This window comes from Channa argus, chromosome 1, assembly GCF_033026475.1.
Source record: "Channa argus isolate prfri chromosome 1, Channa argus male v1.0, whole genome shotgun sequence".
NCBI lineage: Eukaryota > Metazoa > Chordata > Actinopteri > Anabantiformes > Channidae > Channa > Channa argus.
In genome coordinates, this window is record NC_090197.1 from 45,038,245 (window position 1) to 45,062,303 (window position 24,059).

Consider the following 24,059-nt stretch of genomic DNA (forward strand, 5'->3'; position numbering starts at 1 on the left):
AACAGCTGAAGCAGAAGCCTGGGAAATGTCCCCCAGCTGCCCATGCTGTTAATCATTCAGTTAGTGGAGCTTGTTTTAGGGGCAAAGGGTGCGACTGCGTGGAAGTAATTTTGGTTTGGTATCACTCTGACACATTTACAATAATAAACTGATGTTTGACTGGATTATTGCCACATTTAGCATCACAGGATCCTTATGTAGTTCATAATTACACAGTTAATCCTGTCACTCTATGAGCTCATTCTTTACTTCCCTTGTGACCATCCTGTCCAGCTTAATGGTTAATCTCTGCATCGACAGGTGGCAGAGCATCAGGGACAGCTGGCAGCTCCGGCCGTAAAAGGCTCCACCGAAGACCAGGGTACATGAGAGGAGAACAGTACAGGCTGCAGAGCAGTGCTCATGGGCGAGAGGTGGAGGAGGAGGAAGAGGAGGACGAAGAGCTAAAACAGAGGACCACCTGCATTAGGAATGGAAAATCTTGGCATCCTACTGACATCACTGATGCAACCAGGGCTCAGAGGAGTCTAACACCAGGTGTCAAAGTGTCCTTAATGAATCAGCAGCGACCTGATAACCTCACATGCAGCCAGCGTTTACCCTGCTCTGTTGTCCGCCCTCTCCACGCTGTGGACTGCCATCCCTTTAATGCTACATCCAGTCAACAGGGTCAGACCTCATCACCACAGAACCCGGCTCTACAGTCCTCACCGCAGGACATATTTAACTCCAGCTTCAGTTTCATCCAACAGTCACTCAACACCAGCCAGAGGACACACACAACCACTTCTACCCAAGCTCAAAAACCAGAACCACTTAATCAGCCACCTAAACCACCTACTTCGCTTCAAACAACACCAGCAGCCTTATTCATTGATATCTCAAAGCAATCAACTCCTGTCCAGTCACTGTCCTCATCCGCTCCAGGCTGCCAGACAGAGAGACAGAGCCTGTCATTAGGGGGCAGGTCTTGGCGGGAATGTCTCTGGGGGGGCAGCGAGGTTACACCTGAACTGCCAGATTTTGACTCTCGATCTCTTGACATAGAGATCACCTCCTCACTGTCTGTAGACTCCGACACTGCGTCCGCTTCCTCTGTTACCTCTGGCTATGAGAGTGCCACGCCCGCCTCTGACCAAGGCTGGGACAACCTGGTCAAGAAGTATGAGGGCGTGATGCAAGACTGCCTCCAAAACAACCGCACTCACACTAAGGTGGGTCATCAGATGCAGGGCTGTGGTCACAATCACCTTTATTGGGTTTAGGTCAGTCAAGATATCAAGATGTCAGCACATCAACATGTCCCTTTTAAATACATAGTTAAATATTTTGGGAAGCTTTCCTAATAATAGATAGTAGATAAGATGAATAGCATACTTGTTTCCATGCAGTAAATTTGAAGCTGCAGTCAGCAGCTGGTTAGCTTACCTTGGACTAGAGAGGGATTCTAACACGTGGAACCGAACTGATTAGTGTATTTGCCAAAATTTTAAACTATTGTTAGGGCTCATTCTCCTAAACTCAACAGATAAGATCTGTTAAGTTGTCTATGAGAGAAAGAAATAGGTCAACCACATACAGTGAGAGTAGTTTTGCTTCATAATCATGTTGAGGTTCTAATATTCTGCTGACCTGATATCACTTTGAAATGACGGTCATTGCACCCTTTTTTGGCAGCTGTGTAAATATCGTTACACTCTGGACTTTTTGGTAATCTGTTCTGTCTTCTGTCTATTATGTCTCACTCTCAGGTTGAGTCCATGATGTTGAAGCTGCAGAGACTCCAGCAGAAAGCCATTTTGGATGATGACTATGATGCAGGTGAACTAAGATTACTGTGTCAGAATCTATGCCTTTAATTTATTTATATTTGGGCAGAATTCAGACTTTTATCAGCCTCTTTCATTTAGAGGACCAAGTTTACGGGAAGTCACTCAGTTGCCTTATGTATTTTTGGCTTAGGTCCGAATGTTGTCAGGTAAAATTATTTCCTTGACATTGTTTAAAGGTTGAGTTAATGTGACTTTAGCAGCTAAATGTGTAATGAACTGAAGGGTTAAACAGTCTCTTCTGCTGTGTACCTATGCTTAAAAGTGCAAAGCTATCACATCAGCCAGCCAAGTAAAGCCAAAAGCCACTGAAAGCAGCACAGACAAAAGTAAATCTACAGCAAAACTCACATTTATTTATGTCCACGTGGGATTTGTAAAATACAGTTCATGTTTCATTATTTACATTCTGATGTATTATTATGGATTAACCATTCGTCAGAATATGAGGTGATTAAAATCAGCTCCTCCTTTACCAGCTGCTGCTTTTGTTCGACAAGTCTCTGTAGTAACACAGATCATTGTCCTATTTTTGTAATAATTACTAAACATTTTGTTTGCCATAATTTTTGCCTTTGAAAGTTTTTCAACCAATTTTGGACAAGATTAGACTACATCTTATACAGAAGATGTGTAAAATGTAAAATAAAACAGAATGTAAAGATTTGCAAATCTCTTCAACCCATATTTTATTCACAATAGAACAGATGTTGAAACTGACTAATAACTTCAAGTAATAACTAATTATGTTATTGGCAACACAACAATAACATGACTGGGTATAAAGGCAGAGCCTCTTTGAGATGTTCACTGTATGTGAACACTGTACGCTGTGCAATCCACAAATGTTAGTTAAAGCTGCATCATGCAAAGACGAAGCTATATGTGAACATGATCCAGAAATTGCGGCATGTTCTCTGGGCCAAGTCTGATTTAAAATGGTCTGAGGCAAAATGGAAACTGTTCTGTGGTCAGATGGATCAAAATTTGAAATAGTTATTTTAAATGGATGGACGCTGTGTTCTGCGGACTAAAAAGCAGAGGGACCATCCAACTTGTTTCAGCAGAGAGTTTAAAAGCCTGCATTTCTGATGGCATGGGGCTGCATTAGTGCCTATTGCGTGGGCAGCTTACACATCTTGAAAGGCTCCTTCAATGCTGAAAAGTACATATAGGTTTTAGAGCAACACATGCTCCCATCCAGACAACGTCTCTTTCAGGGAAGACCTTGCATATTTCTGCAAAACAATGCTAAACCACATACTGCATCCATCACAACATCATGGCTTTGCAAGAGAAGAGTCCTGGTGCTGAAGTGGCCTGCCTGCTGTCCAGACCTTTTACCACTAGAAAACATTTGGCGCATCATAAAACAAAAAAGTCCAGCAACAAAGGCTCAGGACTGTTAAGCTAGAATCCTCAGACAAGAAAGGGACAATATTCCTAAACTCCAGCAACTGGTCTCCTCACTTCCCAGACATTTACAGACAGTTGTTACAAGAAGAGGGGATGCTACACAATGGTAAACATCATGCTGTTCCGTGTGTTGCTCCCATCAAATTCAAAACGAGCTAATTTTTTTCAATTAGATGTTAAAATGATCTGCTGTTTGTGTTCTTGTGAATAAAATATGGGTTGATGAGATTTGCAAATAATTGCATATTTACGTTTTACACATCTTTACACAACTTTTTAGTATTGCGGTTGTGTAATAACAGCACTAAACTTTGTAGTGTTTAAAATGCCTTGTTTTCTCGGCGGGGTACTCCTACTATTGTACTTTAAGTAACTTTTTAAGTTATGTACTTAGCACCTCAACCTTACTAAAAATGCAAGAATGTACTTAATGTACTTTAACTTTAGTATTGAGTTTCTGCATTCCTACCATCTTTGCTATTTAGGAGCAGTGATTATTTGGGTCTTAACAGATTTTGGACATCAGGCACATGTTATTTTATTTTGCTGTTTTTTTTTTCCTGGCAGCAGGATGCCTGAAAATCCTGGAAAGAACATATATCCATGATTTGCTGCAAACAAAAGTAAAGCTGTTGATTAGGAATAGCATGTTATATTTCTTTTTATATTTTTGTTTTAATCATGAACCCAGCAGAGAAAGTTGAACAGTCACAGCACCAGCTGCAAGGAGATCCTCAGTCTCTATGTTGACTTTGAAACTTGAACCCATTTGCTAATAACTAAAGTTTATTTTTGCATATCATGCATGTTATTCAGTGTGTGTGTGTGTGTTTGTGTATTTTCAGCTGAGCGTTTTGGAAAAAAGCTGGAGGAGCTTTACAATGAGCGAGGAGCTCTGCAGCTGGGTTTACCCTCCAGACAGCCCAGCGTGGCCCAGTTCCTTGAGCGGCTAAAACATGTGGTCCACAGCGCCCTCAAGAAGGCAGACTGCAGTCAGTGCAGGTCAGATTCCATGATGTATTATTAGTGTAACCTCACACTATTCATGCTTAGAAAGAGGAAAGAAAACAGCAATATCTGATCCATGAACAAAACCTGTGCCCAGTTTTTTACCAGAATCACATTATCATTAGCTGTTGTTTGGACATGGAAAGTAACATAGTACAATTATGAGATACCTGTTTTTATTTTGTACTTTTACTGTACTACACTTCAGAGTCAAAAGTTCAAACTATTTATTTCTCTCTATATATTGATATATTTAGCTACTTGTTACTTGATCATATTAATAAAACACAATATGATCAACAAAAACATTTGGCTATATTATTAAGGAAATGTACAATACATTTTGCTGTATTAAAAAATAATGTTTTAGTCCTTTCAGCTTTTATTCTGTGTGTTCAGGGTCACCACAGGGGATCATTTATCCACATGTCGATTTGGCACAGTTTTTATGCCGGATGCCCTTCCTGGCGCATCCCCTCCCCAATTAAAACATTTGTCAAATAAACAGTAACAAATAGGTGGAAACAAACATTAGTGTAAATGGTACACTAAATATGTACTTGCTGTGTGTGGTTTGTTACAGAGTTTAGATGCTTTTCATAAAAGAAAGCAAAATGATACTATAATGTGAAAAATATTTAAGTTTTAGAAAAGTAGTGATTAAACACATTAAAATAAAATATTTGTCTTTTTGGCTTGTTGGCAGCAAGTGTGCAGAGCCTGATGCAGGGGAGCAGTTTGACCCAACACGCAGCCCATTGCAACGAAGAGATTGTCTGATCCAAGAGAAATGTCTGGTAGAGGTAAATTTAGCTCAGCTTAAAGCCTGCAGTGGTAATTTCTGTGTGCACTGTGTGTGTGTGTCTGTGTTTGTGTGTGTGTTTGTGTGTGCACGCGCGTGTGTGTGTGAGATTGGCTGCGTGCCAAATGTGTCAGATGCGCCCTACCTTTGATCACTACTGTTCCATTTTCTTCTTCTTTCTTTCTTTTCTTACTCTTGAAAACATAACAATCTCTAAATAAACCAATGCTGTCAGCAGTATTTGATTTAGTATTAAGGCTTTAATGGTAAAGTATCTTAGCTCATTGTCAGCAATAATAAAATGAAACTCACAATAATACTGACAAATTTAATAAAGTTTAAACGACGAGACTGATGAGTAAAATCTGAAAATGAAATGAAACCTGTGCAGGAGGAGATAGCAAAGCTGGAGCAGAGGTTGGCAGAGCTGCGGGACCACAATCAATGCCTGGAGCAGCAGATCCAGCTGGAGGAGCAGCAGGTAGAGGCTAAGGAGCTGGAGAGCTCCGTGCTGAGGAGCTGCACTGTGGCTCAGCTCCGTGACATGAGCCGAACGCTGCAGGATCTCGTCACCTCTGAAAACCGTTTGCAGATCTCTGTCTCTCCTTCGTCGTCCATGCTCAGGTCAGCATCATGCACAAGCTGCATTTTCTTATGGTTTATTCTTGCACCAAAAATTGTTCACGTGAAAAATGAATGATATCAATGGACCTGAAAAGGTCTTACGCACATGTACATGGGCATGTAAGTTTGCAGTCAGATAAAAATGTTGAAAGACTGTCATAGACCTTAATTTGCAAGAAAAGAAGCCACTTACTTTCTCTGGGTTAAAAATCTTCGCTACATTTTTCATCATTAAATAAATATAAATAAATAATAAATAAAATGTCAAAACATTTTTAAATTATCAGCTGCTTGGGCTGTCTTATGCATTCATTTCCCCCACTGGTTAGCTACAGGTTTCACTTGTATGCATTATGTTTTATTACATTATAGATCATATAGTAAAACTCAAACACAAGTAACATGATAACACATATTGTTCCATTTATTCAGCTTAACAGATGGCTTAGCATAAGTTTAAGTCCCACGGTTTGCCTGATTCACTGTCCTGTGGTGACGCAGTAAGTACTCACTATAGTCCCTGCAGTATCATTAGTTACCAGGTGGGGCTGCTAGAGGGCTGTGAGTGGTATTGACCCTAGTCATCAGCCTATGAACGTTTTTCCTGTAAAAAACGTCTCATATTTTCTAATCATTACATTTGCCTTTAACTATTCGTTTGTCCTCTAATAAATTAACATTTGGAATAAATAGTAAAGTAAAACCGCCTTATAATAAGAAATTACAACACAGTCAAAATCTTATCATCTTGTTACAACATTTCTAGTTACTGCACAGAATAAAAAAACAGCATTTGATATGGCTACATTTGTGTGCACTTTTGAATGTTTTTTTAATACATCCACAAAAGCTCTTACCGTTTCTCTTTTGGGACAAATGCACTAATGAATGTAATGTGATGCAAGAATTTGTAAGACTCAATAAAGAATGTGTAGTTTAGTATCAGCCTCAGAGACTATATATCAAGCAGCCACAACTATTTTGTCTTTATTCCTCCCATTTCCTGTGCTCTCAATCCTCTTCTGTCCCACCTGCCTCAACCTGCTTTGAATTTTAATGACTTTTCTCCGATGCAAATCATTACTTTGCATCATATCCTCTGAAGTTAATAGCTTGTGAGGGAGCACTGTGGAAAGCCTCTATGTCTTGCCACTCATTAGAAAGGCACGTAAATTGTACTTATCGCCTTCTCTGTGGCGTGACCCACCATCACTGGGATAATTTGATATCTGACATATTCTCACCCTCACTGAAATGCATTTATTCTCGCTACTGATTGAAATTGGGACCTCAGATTGGGTATTCGGCTGCACATCTCCAGGTGGCGTGCTTTAGGTCATCATGATGATTGTGTTGCAGTTCCCTTTCCAAATAACACAGGGCGTTTCTCTCTCTTATCAAGGATTACTGAAATCCACACTATTCAGAGTAGCTGCAGGAATGGATGTGGTAACACTGATGTTCATATTTTACATTGGTTCACTGTGAACATGAGCTTGAATAACACCAAAAGGACACACACACTGATTTTTGTATTATGAGACTATTGGGACTGACTCAAGGTGACAGTGTTGAAGGTAATGGATTTTTACCCCCCCCTCCCCCATTTACTAATTAATTTATATCTCTGTCACCAAATTATGTGACCTTAATGGTTTGTCCTGTTTGCATGTTTGCATATAATAAAATCATTATTGATCTCATGTTTACCCTTCATAAATTTGATAATCAAATTTCTTAATTTTTAACTGAGCTGCTTTTCTAGGATTTTTATGTACTCAATACCAGGAGCATTGCAAACTCAAAGTGATGGAACCCAGACAAACAATAGTGCAGCACATAATATTCTATAGTGTACCGAAGAGGTGCTTGTTATCTCTGAATGAGCCAGATTAACCATTTCTCCGTATTTCCACCTTTCCAATTCAATTCCAGCTTTTAGTTCCAAATGTGAACTTTAAAGTATAAGGCTTTAAAATGTTTGTACACACTAAGTAGATGGTATACAGATATAACATTCTATTTGTGGTTATATGCAGGAGATTGTGTTATGTTTTGCAACACAAATACAAAGATGCGACCTTACCAGTGTATAATTAGTGCATACTCTTGCTGCCATCCACATTCTTTTATAAAATGTATATAAGATTTAGCAACTCTCTCTAAATCCAAGATAAAATAATATGTTAATAGCAGCCAGATGAGAAGATTCAAAAGTTAGCTGGTGGACTTCTAAGCCTCTCATCTGTAGATTTCTTTTTGTGCTGCACTGTAACATTTTTATTTCCACTTTGCAGGCTCCAGGAGCAGGAGCAGGCCCTCAATCTGTCCATCAAGGAAGCTACTGCTAAAGTAAGCCACTGTTCTTTTCAGCTCAGCTTCCTCTCAGCATGCCAACAATGACTGAATGTGTATGAATGTCTAATGAGCAATAAGTCAGAATTCACAGTATGTGTATTCTGACAGCCTCAGTGTGTTAAATATGCATACTAAATGTCGATGTCTGTATTCATGTGGCTGTTTCTATTTGACAAGGCAATGAACTCTCCATACTTGTGTGCTAAGGCAGAGACACAGCAGGAGATGCCATTTTGAATGAATCCTCCCTAAAAATCGTCTCTAAAACAATACAACAATGTAAAAGAAATGTTGGAAATGCTGCCAAATCTGTGGTCTTTCTGCGTAAGTCAGTGCTGGATTTGTATGTGTGAATGGCTTACCACACCATGTGCAGTGTCTCTGGAGTTTGCTCTTGCTTCTCAGGGGTTCGCTGTTCCCTCTTCCTGATCTCTATACATACTGTGGAAACAGCCAGCAGCAGCAGAAATATGTACTGACTTAATAGAACGAGAAGGAGGCACAGCAGGGGACGGAGGGCCCAGTAAAGACATTTTTATCCTGTCACTGTGTCCTTTAAAAATCCATCATCAAATGGTTGGTTGATGCTACAACTGTACCTCAAGGAAATATATAGGCTTTCCACCAAGAGACGCTTTTACCACAATGACAAGATTGTCTATTGTTGAGCTAAAATGAAAAGGTTTGTTCCTAAATGAGATATCCACCATGTGGAAACTGGCACACCCGCTGTGACAAAATGATTGCTGCCATGAAAGTAACTTTTACTTTTTCTATTGACTTTTCAAAATTGACAAGGCGGCCGATGTTTTGAAATTCAATCAACAGTGTCAGAATTTCCACAGTTTGAAAAGCACTTCAGAGCAGATTTAAGTTCATGTTATGCATAAAAAAATTATGCAAGCCTGTTTGAAAAAAAAGAAAACCAACACTATTTCCTATATTTCTGTGGGAAGAAAACTCCCTGAAGATGTTCCGCCTCAGAAATACCAACCTATTTGACAGCCTTTTCAAAGTGTTGCACAAAACTGTGTCAGATTCAAGAAGAAAATCCAGCTCCACATCCCTTTGAGCAGTGAAAACAGTTCCTCAAAAGAAGGAAGCACATCATGGGGATTGTATCTGGCGGTAACTCAAAGTGAATACATTGGAAACAACAGAGGTTTAAAGGGCACAGTGAGGGCAGATGGGGGCCAGACAGGGTGTATCTGAAGGCATCAATTCCTCTGTGAATACCCAAGTGATGAGGTGCTGCATCACCACCAGCCCTGTGACATTCAAGGCCTTTTTCTTCTTTGACATTGGCATTGGCATCTTTTATGGAGATTTCACATTTCCCTGTCTGTTCAAGTGAAAGGAGACACACTCTCTTTCTTACTAAAGGTTAAAGACAAGGTAACACATTTGGCGTTGATGCTCTGCTGTGTATTCAAAGCAGGGCGAGCGCAGAAGGATGGAAATGAATCTGTAAGGTCTTGTAAGAATGAGTGTCAAAAGGAAAATGAAAGTGGAATTGGAAATGAGCTATCCATCCTGTGGGATCCATGTGTCTGCAAAGGATTTGTTAGTTACCCCCCCCCCCACTCTCTGCTCCGCTTCTTGTTCTTTTTTCCCCAGGTGGTCATGAGTCAGAGGCTGGGCAGCAGCCTGAGGAGGAAAGCCAGCGAGACTGAAACGCAGCTTTTGGCACTGCACGAAGCCAAACTGGCAGCCATCTCAGGTAGCGCTCCACTTAGCTCCACCCAATACACCCCTGTCTAGATTTCACATCTTTTATTTACCTCATTTACTTGAATGGCTTGTCATTAGCCTCACTTAATTGCATCATTAATGATCGAGGTGCTCATTAAGGAGCGCTGTAAGAGTGATGGCCTCCTGTGGTGCATGGGTGCAGGTAACGACTTCGCCATCGCCAAGGAACTGAAGGCTGAGATGAAGGCGGTGTACCTGGAGCAGGACCGACTGGAGGCTCTGGCTAAGAGGCTGCACACCCTTTGCTCAGGGAGCAGCCAGGAGCTGACCAGGATGAAAGAGCAGCGGCAGCAGCTCAGACAGGAGCTAGAAAAAAGGGAGGCCCAGCACGGTGAGTCACAGAGGCCAGTCTAGATCCTTTCATCTCAGAGGAGAAGTTGCACTGCTGTGGGCAGGAGGATAGAACTAAAGGCAATAAATCCTCCTCATTACTGCCACAAACACCTTCTAAGGCCAACAAATAAATCTCACTAATGCCTATCGACAGCTTTACTGATGTGTGTAGTTACATTTACATAGCTTCAGGAATAATTTGACATTTTGGGAAATACAGTTATTCACTTCTAATTACAGTGCACAAAAAGATTGATACACTGCCTTTAGACCCATATGAAATTTAGTGACATCCCATTCTTAATCCATAGGGTTTAATATGACGTCGCCCCACCCTTATAACGGCTATAACAGCTTTAACTCTTCTGGGAAGGCTTTCCACGAGGTTTAGGAGTGTGTTTATGAAATACATAATACACAGTGCTCGCAGTCTTCGCTCCAATTCATCCCAAAGATGTTCTATCGGGTTGAGGTCAGGAATCTGTGCAGGCCAGTCTAGTTCTTCCACACCAAACTCACTCATCCACGTCTTTATGGACCTTACTTTGTGCACCTGAATTCATTTATTTGGATGGGTGAGTGAATACTTTAGGCAATATAGTGTATATTTCACATTAAATATGATGCAAATGCTAGCTGTTTAGCATAGCTTAGCAAAAAACATCTTAAATCTCACTATACATTGCTTAAGCTTGTATAAAAAAAATAAAACTGACACATTGTAGTTTTATTACTTCTTAAAGCATCTGGCTAATTAAACCACCCACATATACTTAAAATACACTTTTCACACTTTCAAACAATTAAGATAAATATTTGAGGATGAGGAGACCATCCTTCCTCATTTTCTTTAAGAGGTTTTCCCCTGTATGGCCTCAATCAAACTGTGTTGACTAATTTTAGGCCCATCTCCAAGTTTCATTTCAAAAATCTTAGAAAAAGTGGCTTATGTGCAGTTAAAGTCTTTTTTGGAATAGCACATTTTTTGGAGGTCTTTCAATCTGGCTTTAAAACCCTGCATGGCACGGGGTTCCCCAAGGCTCAATTTTGGGGCCTCTTCTTTTTTCCTTTACCTACTTCCCCTGGGTTCCATCCTCAGAAAGCATGGTATTTCTTTTCAATGTTAGGCTGATGACATATATGGCTTTTTCTTTAGTGGCATTTATATGCCACTAAAGAAAAGTGACGCTTCCTCTATTAAATCACTTCTGTCATGCCTTGTTGACATTAAGGACTGGATGGCCCCAAGCTTCTTAAAATGTAATCAAAAGAAAACAGTAGTAATGGTGTTTGGTCTAAATGGTTCGGATAACCCCCCATCATTATTTATCCTGGGTTCATTCTACTTACCATAGACTTGTCACCATAGCAGTGATGTAGGTTAAATTGAGCTGTGCTGTTTTTTGCTCATTTTGTTGCTTTAAGAACACAGTAGCAATAGCAATGTTAACACAATGTTGCCTATTTTTACTAAAAGCATTTCTAAAGTAAAAGCATAATTCGTGCAAAGTTGTATTTTTGGCCAAAAGACAAATTTCTGTTTAATAGTCACTGTAGTTTGAGGTCTTTTTTTGCTCTCCAGGAGGAAATACAGCATGTGGCTCTTATGTCACAGCTAAATGTTCCATTACGCTCACAAGCTAATAGCTACTTTGTCTGACTGCTGTTTTGGTGCTGGGCAGGCAGTGTACAGCCTTTGCTCAAAATAGTTACCTGCTAGGGCTGGAAATGACACCGATGAGAGTGCTGAACCGAAACACTAAATTTGTAGGTCATAAAACAGTAACAATAAAAACATTGCAATGCTCCATAGCGATAAGTGCAACTGCAGTGTTAAATGATTATCTGACGACCCCTTGCAACAGTCGCAAGGTGTCGTCGTTTTTTTCACTGTCGATATAATAAGCTTTAAATAATCATATATTAAATTAGATAAATGCACAATTTTCTAAAAGAAGAATACAGTGTTTTTTTTTTCCTTCCCACTGAGTCAAGAAAACATTTGTAGTATTTTTGAAAGATGACTCTCTTTTCTTTGTGAGTACACCTTTTAAATATCACTTCAAATTTGAATCATGAGAGCTCTTTAAAAGACGAGTCCTCTCTTGATGTTGATGTCCGCGCGGGGGAGGACATCAATGGATGACGACTTTTCTCCAGAATGTGGGAGAAGTGATCTGTTGTCGGTAGGGACTCAGCTCCAGCAGCAGGATTGGCAGTTGTTAAGAGAAGGAGGAGTAGGTGGGGTGGTGGGGGATGTGTAGGGGGAATGAGGTTTAGATTGTGTGAAGTACCCAATTACCTCCAAGCCACTCAGTGCAGACAGGATATATTAGCATACACACCTACCCTCTCCATCCAGAGGAGGTCTGAATGCAGCTTAAAGAAGAGGGCTTACTTTTTTGGCGTCAGGGTGGGCAGTGGGTTTGTCTTCTTGGGACTGTATTTTGATGGCACCACCTACAGTATTACTTAGGCTAGTCCATAAGTCACAGAGAGAGAGTTCTGATAAAGGTCACTTCGCTCTGTGAGGCACTGAGACGGGGAGAGGTAACCTGACGAGCCAGAGCATGTTATGAGGGCCTGGAGGCTTGAGCTCTGGATCGCAACAAACATGTGCAATCAGTAATTTAACATAGGCTGCTTATCTAGACCATTAAGGTTTCTGGCTACAGGATCACCATCAGTGTAGAGTCACTTTCTTGTTCTGATTGCACCCTCTCTTGTCGCTAGGGGGCACCCTTTCATTGTTGCAATCAGATGCTGGACGGGTGTTTTTGTTCATGTCACTTCCATGTTTTATATTATTGTTCTTTTCACTTGCAAAAGCAGGTACGACTACTTTAGATCGCACGAATCTAAGTCACCTAACTGAATTTTGCTTGCTAAAATAACTTCTTAACAACCATCACTTGCTTAATCACAAAGTATTAATCTTTTCTCTGACAACCAAAGACATGTTTAAGTTCACGTCAGTAGGCTAAATACACAGTGCTGCCTCAAACATAATAATGCAACTCTCCGGGACATAAAAGCGAGGAAACCAATGGCATGCTAAACAAAGGAACGCGAATCAGGTGGGTAACACGTCATAATTGTGGGAAGACACAAGGAAGTTAATGATTGGTTGTAGAGCTTGCTCAAATGCTCAAGTGGCAAGCACACAATATGGCAGCAGCCGCAATTTCATAATGTGTTGCTGACACCAAGAAAGGGGCTCATTAAACTGTCATCCTATTTGGTAATAAGGGGTTGGCACATGCTATCTGGAAACTGATAGCCCACAAACAGCACATTACCATTTCTTTAGCTCAAGGGGATTAGAAATTACTGTCTGCTTCAAAGTCAAAATGGCCGTCATTTTGGTTTCTGAGGCATTTCGAGCACATTCTTATGACACTAGCGTCATCTTAATAACAAGAAATCCATAGGCCTGTTCATGAGAAGACCTATTGTCCAACACATAGCTCACTTGATACATTCACAAAATCAATACGCTTACATTTAATTTAACAACACAGCTTCAGCTTGTTGAGCATCTCCGCCCAGCGTATTTCAGTGTGGTGGTGTGGGGGTTTTTGGCCCGGGAGCCATTACGTTTCTAATTGCCACGAGCATGAGTGCTGATGAATACCAAACCCATTATAGGCAGAGGGCTGATTCCCCGCTGAGAGTATAATTTTGTCCCCAAGAGAGATCTGGAGTGATACTAAATTTACAAATAAATAATTGAAGAGCTGAATAAGATGAGTAAATGACCCCCAAGAGTGAGGACATTCAATTTTGGAACCTGCGTCAGAGTGTGTTCCTCTTGATTTATCTAATGCTTATTTAATGCTGTTGTTAGTATTCAGGCAGTATTTTCTGCAGCAGTTAGGTAATTTGGTGATCTGCGATGAAGAGAGTTGTCTGCCCCACACGACTCCACTGGAACACATGTTTTTCATCCTCTTTGTACAGGATTTTGGATCTTTTCCAGGCCAAACTTTACTGTGCAATACCAGTCCAGCACCTGTGTGCACATGAAAATACTGACACTCTGTCTTATTAAACAAATGCAGTATTAAACAAATGCAGTTTCCTTTAAGTGGAGTGCCAATGGCTACGGACGTATATAATTTATTCATGATTCTGCCTGTTTCACGGCACTTCTGTTGAGAACATGATGGAATGTGTGACAGCTCTTCACCTAAAGAGTGTCTGAATGATTGAGAGTCGTGTAATGGTTAAGTGGACCCGGGAGAATTTGTTTTTTTTCATCCGAAGTTATGACAGTTTTCATTTTTCCTTTGATTCAGTGGAAGATGTCATTTCATTGTGAAATCGTCAGGAGTATCATGGCGTTTGTACCCAAAAGAATTGCAGTAAAAACAGAGAGCTTGATTGAGGTGTCACTACAACAGCTCCCTCTTATGCGTCAATCATTTATTTATTTATTTATTTATTTTTTCTGAGTACACTGAAAACAAAGTTGAGAAATTTGACCACAGTTTGTTTTCAGCCATGCTAATATGACCTTAAGGATAGTAAAAGTTCTGTGTCTGTCCATATTGGTCCAGATGGAAATCTCAAAAACTACTGGATAGATTAACACCTGGTAGTAATTTTATTCTCAAATACTAAACCAAGATGATGATACTAACATCCAAATGTTAGTGCTGTTTTTAGCTTTGCAGACATTAGCATTTTGTTCAAAGCACTGCTGTTTCTAACAGACCCACTAGTGTGACTGTTCCTCTATTATTTAGATTGAATTCTTCTGTGGAAGGAGGCTCGAAATTCAGAAAAGTGTTTTTGTAGATGTTTTAGGCTGGTGCTAATGGGCTTTCCCGGAGGAACTTGAGGAAATAATAAGATGCCAGTTTAATGGAGCAGGATTGTGTACAGGTGAGGTGCAGAGAGCTGTTTAAGAGCTTGCACATTTTGGGAGAGTTCCTATTCTATTGAGATTCTTACCATTTTTCATATTCAGTCATAAGATAAAATGTTATTTTGCGGCCCACGGCAAAGTAAGTTTAGATTCTCCTCTAACAAACAGTCAGCTGCATTTGACTTGAGTCATAATAACAGTGAGCATGTGTAACATTTCCGTCAAAGCAATTCAGCTCCCATACCTAAAATGTATATATATCCACCCAAGCACAGATTTTGTACACACAGCCAATTTTTTGTCAAATGACTTCTTTTGTTGTGCATTCGTGCAAAGCCTCACAATATGTTACGCCGTGCCAGCTGCAATCTGTCTACTGCTCTGCTTTGTGATCCCATAGCCTTAAAGCATCGTGGGTTATTGAGTGTCTGTCTGAGATATCAGGCTGTCCCTCTCCCTCCATTAGCCATGCTGCTGGGCTGCTGTTAAGTTCAGATACATTCATACAGTGTGAGTGTCTGCATATGCTGACTGTGTGTTTGTGTTACCTGCAGTGCTGTTTCACTCAAACAGCCCTAGCCAAGCTTAAACACATTAATCACAGTCAGTGCCTTCAACTCAATTACAAAGACACACAATTTCTCTTCGTCCTTATTATGCGCAAGCTTTAATAGCGCACATATTTTTGGCGCTGCGTGCCAACACACACTAACACGGAGCTGCATCTAATTTGTTAGACAACACGAAGGCCTCACAGATGTTGGCTGCTGTTATTGTTTCAAGGCAATGAAGGAATTACTGCATTATTCACTTTCAATTATGGAGCTGTTCAGATGCTCATAATGCAGCAGCAAATCTGAACACCTTGCCATCGTTAAATTCTGCTGGCTCATTAAAGCCCATAACTTCATCATCGAGGATTGCGCATAACTGTAAGATATATCTGCTTCATTTGCTTTGTCTGACATCACTGATTTTAATGATTAGATTCATAATTTTTATCAACTTTACATCTATTTAGCTCAAGTAATTATTTCTTTAAGAGACTAATGAATGAGAATTTTGAAGCGAATGGAGGTTCTGCACCCCCTAGTAACACATTACCGTTATCTTTCAATAGTGTTTCATTCCTGTTTGTATTATGACTGAGTGGGCTCTTCGATTTTGGCTGATCCTTGGCAGCAATCAGTGATTTTTAGCACCTGCTGAGATCACTGGTGTGAGGGAAGGTTAAGCTCATGAATTTTCCAATGGCCACTTTGTGAACGCTTCTGTGAAGTTCCCTCAACACCAAATATACTGCCGCATGTATCAGCGACTAACAGAGAGGCTTTCTTTTTTTATGGGATTTTTAGTGCCGATTTTATTCGCATGGCCTGCCAATGACAGCAGCCTCCTGCGGAGTTACAGGAAGTGGTAATATCACCCAGAGCTCTGGTTCCACTCAGCACAGGAGGAGGCTCGGCTGCTTGATGTCTCGTCCCCTTCCATAAAAGAAAGATTATTTTCATCTATCACGCCTGAAAAGGCTCACTAGTATTGCCCCTGGTTGGTATGGCGACAGGATGGCACACTGACTCGACTCTGAGCACCTCAATATTAGCATAGGAAGAAATATTAAGTTAATACAGTCAGGTCTGTATCTCCCATCGTCATCTTCCTTTTTATATTGACGTTTTTGATTCCAAACTGTTTGTCATTTCTAAATCTGGCTGCTCTTGTTTGAGCCATAGCCTGCTTTGTCATTTTTCATCTGTACATGCTTTGCGCCACCCAAAGTCAGTCTTAATGCCCCTATGCATTATTCAGTGGCTATCTCCTTGCATGCTGCTTAACGAAGCCAGCATGAATGAAAGTTGACAAGAGAAACTCTGTCAGGTAGAATAGGATCTCACATAGCAATTACAGGGATGGTAAGTGAGCTGTCTGGTCCACGTATTCCAGATCTGTTCTCCAGATATGTGATAGCTACTCTGGGGGCCTCACTCTTCCCTCTGATTGAGCAGATTTGGCCACTTTGAATGAATACAACTCTCAGGCAAGACCTCCCTCTCTGTGACACACACATGGAACCACCATAAATAGCCTGACTACCTTCATCTCATTACTTCCCCCAAAGTGTGGATGGGAATGAATGTGTTTAAGTGTGTGTCACAGTCATTTTTTCTCAGACATTTTCTCTTTCCTCCCGCTGTTCCAGCCCCCAGCCTGTCTCATCCTGGAGCTGATGCTGTCTAATAACCACCATCAGGACAATGATACAAATTATATTTCAAACCACAGTGTGATGCAGAACACCCAATTAGGTGACTTTCTCTCAGCGTGAGTAGTCACTGGGAGCAAGTTAAGTGAAGTTACGCTAGAGTAGTTTCTAACCATTGTTGGTTTGTGTCTTCTTAAAATTAAGCAATGTCTATTTTTAACCTTCATTAAAGCTTTTTAACGTGGGACTCTGAGTAGGTTGACTTTCATTCAAATTTCTTTTAACACTTTCTTGCCGAGAATTCAGTGAGAAGTTTGATACCAGTCTCATAAGTGTAAAGTAAACTTGAAGCTGTTACAGCAACCAGTATTTGATTTAACAAAGCTAACACCTCTAAAACTCACCAATGAACTAATGCATTCACAAGGTAATAACAGATGGTTTATTTCTTGGTTAAAGCAAGAGCTTTTTGGAGTCTGTACCAATGGGAAATAGGCCCAACCAACCCTAACTGTAGCGTGTATTGCTAAGCTAAGCTATCTGACAGGATGGTTTCATGCTATTTCATGTTGTGTACGTCAAATTCTGACCGTACAATTTAAATATCGAGACCCAAGTCCTTGTATATTGTAGCTTCAGGTTCCTGTTCTTAGCTGACAGGAGTGTTGCACCTGGTGTGGTCTTCTGCTGCTGTAATCCATCTGCTTCAAGGATTGTGAGTTCAGACATGCTCTTCTTCAGCATCAACAAGGCTTTTTCACCCAGAGAACTTCTGCTTAGTGGATATTTTCTCTTTTTTTAAACCATGCTCTGTAAACCCTAGAGAAGGTTGTTAAAATCCTAGTAGGTACTTCAGGTACTGAAATACTCAGACCAGCCCATCTGGCACCGAAAGCCACACCACGATAAAAGTCATTTTAAACATCTTTCATTCTGATGCTCGGTTTGAACTTCAGCAGATCGTCCTGACCATGTCCACATACCCTAATGCACTGAGTTGCTGCCATGTGATTGGCTGATTTGCATTAACGAGCCGTTGAACAGGTGTACCATTTAAAGTGCGTGAGTATATATGCGTTGCAATTTGATGTAAGTGCATTCTATTTTTCAGAGATCTGCTACAGTGGAAGGGGGGCATATTCTCATGTTTCATACATGAGCTCATTAACAGTGCTCAGATTGCCCTCCTCTCCATCCTGACTAACACTCAGCCAGCCTGCATCTGCCTCCTCAGGCAAAGCTCAATGCTGGCAGAAGGGTACAGGAAGCAACATAAGCTATCCATTCAACTTTATGCCCCACAGAAAAACTGGCACAATGTAAGACCATGATAACTTCCCCTTTTATCCTCAGGCCATCTCCAATTTGATCCCATCCATGAGCGGTGGAATAATCTTTTCTCACTTGTTTGTCTTAAGAGAGAGCCAGCTAGGCCTCAGTACTGAACCCAGTACTGTTGCAGGTTCCCAGCATTATGCTACTGCCCACTGTGATGACTACCTAGCCCAGTAGAGCCAATGTACAATATAGCTAATGACAAGTCAGTTTTACTGGTATTAGAGCTGTAATTGGTTGCTAGGATACCCCTGGCTAATAAAAGTAGTAAATGAAGTGCAAGTAACAGGCTGTTGTTCTCTTTGTACTTCTCTCTCTCCACACAGAAAGCCAGCTGAAAGAGAACACTACCAAATATATTGAACTACTGGAGGACAGATTGCAAAGGTAAGAGTATTTTGTCTTTGTAATACACACAGGACACAGTATTCAAACAGGAGTAACAAAAACAGACATAAACAGAGCAATAGCCTCCAAGGAGTTTCTACTCACCTTTATTGTCCTCCAACTAGAGCACCATCTCCCCAATACATCACTTCACCCAACACATCATGCACTCACACCTTTTTCTCCTGCTGTTGTTTCCCAGAGCCCCTTTCTCACATTTTGCTCAGTCTCTCACCTGCACAATTTGTCTTCCTCTTCTCACCTTCCCACATATTTTCTGTACCTTCATTGTTTATACCTCTATATCACCTTAGTTTTCACCTCTTCTCCCTCTGATCTGTAAAGCATTTCAAACAAACTGTATCTTTTTCTGTCTGTTTTATTGTTTTAATCTGCATCCCAAAGATCCTGCATCACTGAAGACAGTGTTGCAAGTGGTTGCTGCTCAGGCTGCCTGACAGCAACAAAGCAGCACTTTGATGCGCTGAGTGACCGACTTTTTGAACAGAGGGTGTGGAGCCCAATCAAATATTGACACCATACGCCTGTTTATGAATCCTTATGGAGATTAGAGCTCCTCTAGCCTGTCGCTTCAGCAGACAGACAGCACCAAGTAGCTGCAATGTGATCAGCTATTATTGTGCAGCATTTTGGAACCATTTCAGTTTTACAAATGGGCAAATTGAGCTGGTAATATTTTTGTGTACACGATCCGAGCGGTGCTTTTCACTCAGTCTCTTTTTTAAAGCAAGGTTGGACCACCCAGGGTTACTGTGAACCAGGAAAAGCCTATATTGACACTGTGTGTCTGCTTGGCCCTGGTACTTGTTTGTGGTTTGTGAGAGGTAGTAACTCTCTGTTTTGCATCCTTGGAGCGGCAGGGTCACCTCTCTGGCTGGAAGCCAGGAGTCAGTCACACACTGCAGGGTTGTTTGTTGTTGAGTGATACATGGCTGCGATTTCAGTGCCCATTGGGGAAGCATGGCTTGGGACCTTTTCTGTCAATAGGGCAGATGTTTTTGTTTGGTTTTCCTGGAAGTAGTTGTCTGCACCAAATAATTTACCAACTGTTAGAATTGTGAAGAAACCAACTTGGTAACATAAGCTGATCTCCTGAAAAAGACATTTTCAGGGTATATTACAAAAGGTGTAAAAGTCCAGCCTATTTATACACTATGTGCACTTTTGTAACTAGACACATACTGTACAGTAGATGGTAACCTCTAAAGGTCACTATAATTCAACACAGAACCTTCAAAGTAAAAGTTAACTTACATTAATAGCAAAAATCCCAAAATGCCGTCCCAATAACAAGAAAAGAAGTAAATGTATAATGACTATTGATTATTCATACGCACTTAAACAACCACAAACTGTTTTTTTTTTTTTTTATAAGTAATACTCCGGAGATTCCATAAAGTTAGGGTACTCACAAAAGTCAAATTTAAAACGATTAAAATCTAAAACGTTTAGTTTGTTTTAACGGTCAAGAGCCAAAAACGCTGAATCAGACAGGTTTTAGAAAGCACCAGTAGCCTCATTCGTAGTCCTATTCTGTCTGTTAAGTGCTTTATGCCTTTAAAAAAATCTACTCTTATTATCTGTACCACAGACACCATTATCAGTCCACTACTCTGGTCCAGACTAAACTATCACAACCACCATTTAATGAAGTGGCACAAAACTTTGTAGAGACTTTTATTGTTTCCACAGGGAGGATTTTACTAATATTAAGGATCCATTCCATACACACTGATGTTGCCCTCAGAAAGATTTACAATAACATTGTGACTTGATGCCATCATTGCATTACAACACAGCTCTGCCTACTGTACAGTCTCAGTGCAGTTATTCTGATTATATCAGTTTCACCAATAGATTTTATAAATTATTGCTGACACTGCTCACACATTGGTTGTATCCATCCAAATTGTCATTAAAAGAACAATTACAGTAAAGGACATCTGCTTATAGGTACTGGGACTTACAGGATATTTTCCTGCTCATCGTTTAAAAATTATTGACTCTTCAGTGTTGGATCACCATCTATAAATAGAAGCAGTCCACAGCAAATCTCAAATACAGCTCTGGCTTTAAGGCAGGACCAGTAGCTTCCACCAGCTCTAGTTTGGCACAGTGCCCCATATTTGACAAGCCTGAATGGACAGTTGTCCCCACACTCACATCTACACACTCCCACACACACTCAGATACACATGCACAGCCATCATCCGCTGTAAATTTTGTCAGTCAGCTCTAATGTACATTACCATTGATGGAGTGCTGTGGTGATGGGAGGTGAGGAGAGGAAAATGGGGGAGGGGAGGAGAGAGGAAGATTAGTACTGGTGAGATGGCTGGTCTCCGTGGAGACGGATGGTGTTGAAAAAACCAATTATCTCCTCCTTGCTAAAGACTAGAACAGGATGTTAGAGCAGTGCAGATGCTGTAAGTGTGTCAGCAGAACAAAAAACATTTTATTCAGATTAGCAGCACAGCATAGTTGTTTGGCACATTGTGCAGATGTTTCATTAGGAATGCCTCTTGTATTTTTCCTACATTTATGAATTCTTCTGTTGAGATTTGGATGTCATTTATCATTTTTAACAAATACAACTGCCACATAAATGCCATTAAAATATTCACACAAGACGTGTTCTCTTAGTTAAAATTGACGTCATGCTGTGGCCATATAAATGGGGTAAAAAAAACAACTCACTTTTCATGTGCAAAAAGACAATCTAAGGTGTTGGGTGCTAAACTGGCTGCTGTTAAAACGTCCCCTGAAATAAAGCCCCCCACCTTACAAACAGTTCACTTCATCCAGCCATCACACCTCATCCAAGAGTCGCCACCTTGGATTTCACCATATTATTAACACAGCTGCTGATATTTGGGATCTGCACAATTAAGGTGAACTATTCCTCCCGCTTTTTTTCCTTTCTTAAGTGTGAATACCCATTGAGTTAACTGCTTTTGGTTATGCTCAACATGAGAGGTACTGACACGGGTCTACAGATGAAAGTCACATCCATGTTGTGTTATTCAGGACACTTAATTTCTCAAGGAGATGCAGCTTGCTTTAGCCCAAAGACACTCATTGCTTGATTCTCAGTAACTCCAGCTGGGACTGAGGATAGGAGCTGTTTTCACAGTCTGTCTGATATTGGAGTCGAGGTGTGAAACCTGAGGATGCAGCTCCAGTTCTGTAGGACCTGATGGTGCATAGAGTTCAGAATACTGGACAGACGGTGTCTGTCTCTTGAGGGCTCTGACTAAACCTACTGGTACTAGCAGGACTAGAACACTGCTCCTTTGCTCTTCACTTACTGTATATTCATAATCCATCCTCCGTAGTTGTCTGTGTGCTACTGCCTTGAGGAGAAAGAGCAGTCCTGTCAGTCAGCAGCCCACAGGGGGGCTGTGAGACTGTAGACGGAGCGTGTCTGCCTGTCTCTCCTTCTTATTACTGGGCCATCAGCGGAGCAGCACACCCACACTCTGCCACTGTCAAATAGCACGCTGAGCGGCTGCCACCAATTAACCCCTGGGCGAGAAGTTCATACCGACGGGCACCAGGATGCCACCGTCACAGGGATGCTTAGGCATTGACATGTGTGAATTTTCAGTACACAAAGCTTTAATTCAATGTTGTATTTGTAAAGAAGCTGGGTTGTCATTGAAGACGAGCTCTTGTAATAGATGAGGCCAGCTTTGACATTCTTTGAGGAATTCATGATTGTATGACACTCAATGGCCACAGAAAATGATTTATGGGTGTGTGTAAGTTACTTTACCATGTGTGCCCACCCATATCTGTGGGTGTCCCTGTGTGTGGGTGTGTGTGGGTGTCCCTGTGTGTGTGTGTGTGTGTGTGTGTGTGTGTGTGTGTGTGTGTGTGTTTGTGAGTCCCTTTCCATTTCAGGAGGGACAAATAACAATAGCATGGCTCACTGGGTGCGTCCCCACTATAGCAGAATTCAGAAGCAGCGGCATTGAGTAGCAAAGTGGAGAGGGCGGGGGGCTGGCCCCGGCAATTTTTCTATTGTCTGTGTGCCAAATGAAGGTTAGAGAACGGCTGAGAGGCGTGCGTTGGCAGAGTACAGAGGTTGGCAGCCTTTTCAGGCAGGAGATGGGCTGGAAAACAAGTGGCTTTCAATTTTCAGGGGGCCTCATCACTGAGAGAGAAAAAAGGAACAGAGGGAGAGATTAAACAATACTGTTTGTGTGAATTTTGACTTTGAGTTTGTTTATATATGATGGCGAATGAGCAATTCCTCAAATTAATTCGTGCAGCAGAGATGCACAAGGTGAAAATGCAGAATATATTACAGAGGCTTATATTTGTTTTTAGAGTGTGAAAATCTTTTCTTTTCTTTTTTTTTTACATCAATGTGAGAATTAGTGATTGTGACAGAGTATCTCCTCCTGGGTTGGCCTTCAGCACAGACAGAAAGACAGAGGACATTTCTATCTTTGAGATCTTCATCCCATATGTATCGAATAGATTTTCGTACCGCATGTATAGAACATACAATTTTCCCGCCATTTTGCCAGGTTTAGTTTCTTTGCCGCACAAGATCGATTTCTGGAAGGAAGGTTGCCAAGGTGTCACTACATTTATGCACGTTAGTGTACAATTCCTGTATTTTGTATCATATTTGTATTTTGTACTGTAATAAAAGTAGAATTTGTAACAAGATCAATGAATTTGGTGCTTCAGCTTTCACCTGCGACTATACTTGTTTGGGAATGATTTGTTGCTATAAACTCACGGAAGAATTATGGGGAATTAATGTAAATAGTATAAAGGTCAGAGGTCAAATATAATTCAGCAGTGTTTTTGTTTAAAGAGAATGCCAACCTCTTTTTCGTAAAAAGCCAAAATCATCAAATCTGTCGTCCTTTTAGAGGGAACTTCACTGTGTTGGACTACCGCACTGAATGGGGGACCTGATGTTAGTATAAAACACAAATAATTGCTTTGAAATGGTGACATGCCAGACCTAAATAATAGAAACGTGAGCTCCACTTTTCAGTAGAAAGTCCCCAAATAATATATTGAATTGGACGTAACTGCTTTAATTGTTATATTGGATATCTCTTTTTTTGCACTTGGAGCCTACATCTGGGATGCCACTGG

At 40.8% G+C, this 24,059-nt stretch overlaps 1 protein-coding gene across 5 annotated transcripts in view; it reads left to right on the forward strand.

The window, feature by feature from the left end:
• Window positions 1-24,059, forward strand: part of disc1 (DISC1 scaffold protein) — a 38,817-nt gene that overhangs the window by 3,736 nt on the left and 11,022 nt on the right. For 4 of the 5 annotated variants that reach the window (XR_010916252.1, XM_067525558.1, XM_067525559.1 and 1 more), the window contains exons 2-10: window positions 301-1,214; window positions 1,752-1,821; window positions 4,091-4,247; window positions 4,960-5,056; window positions 5,447-5,679; window positions 7,977-8,031; window positions 9,655-9,757; window positions 9,932-10,120; window positions 18,857-18,917. Coding sequence is in view for 4 of the 5 variants with exons in the window: in XM_067525558.1 (XP_067381659.1) it covers window positions 301-1,214; window positions 1,752-1,821; window positions 4,091-4,247; window positions 4,960-5,056; window positions 5,447-5,679; window positions 7,977-8,031; window positions 9,655-9,757; window positions 9,932-10,120; window positions 18,857-18,917 (1,879 nt within the window). In the remaining variant the exon portion in view is untranslated. The remainder of the gene's footprint in view (window positions 1-300; window positions 1,215-1,751; window positions 1,822-4,090; window positions 4,248-4,959; window positions 5,057-5,446; window positions 5,680-7,976; window positions 8,032-9,654; window positions 9,758-9,931; window positions 10,121-18,856; window positions 18,918-24,059) is intronic. The other variant, XM_067525562.1, reaches the window with a different exon arrangement.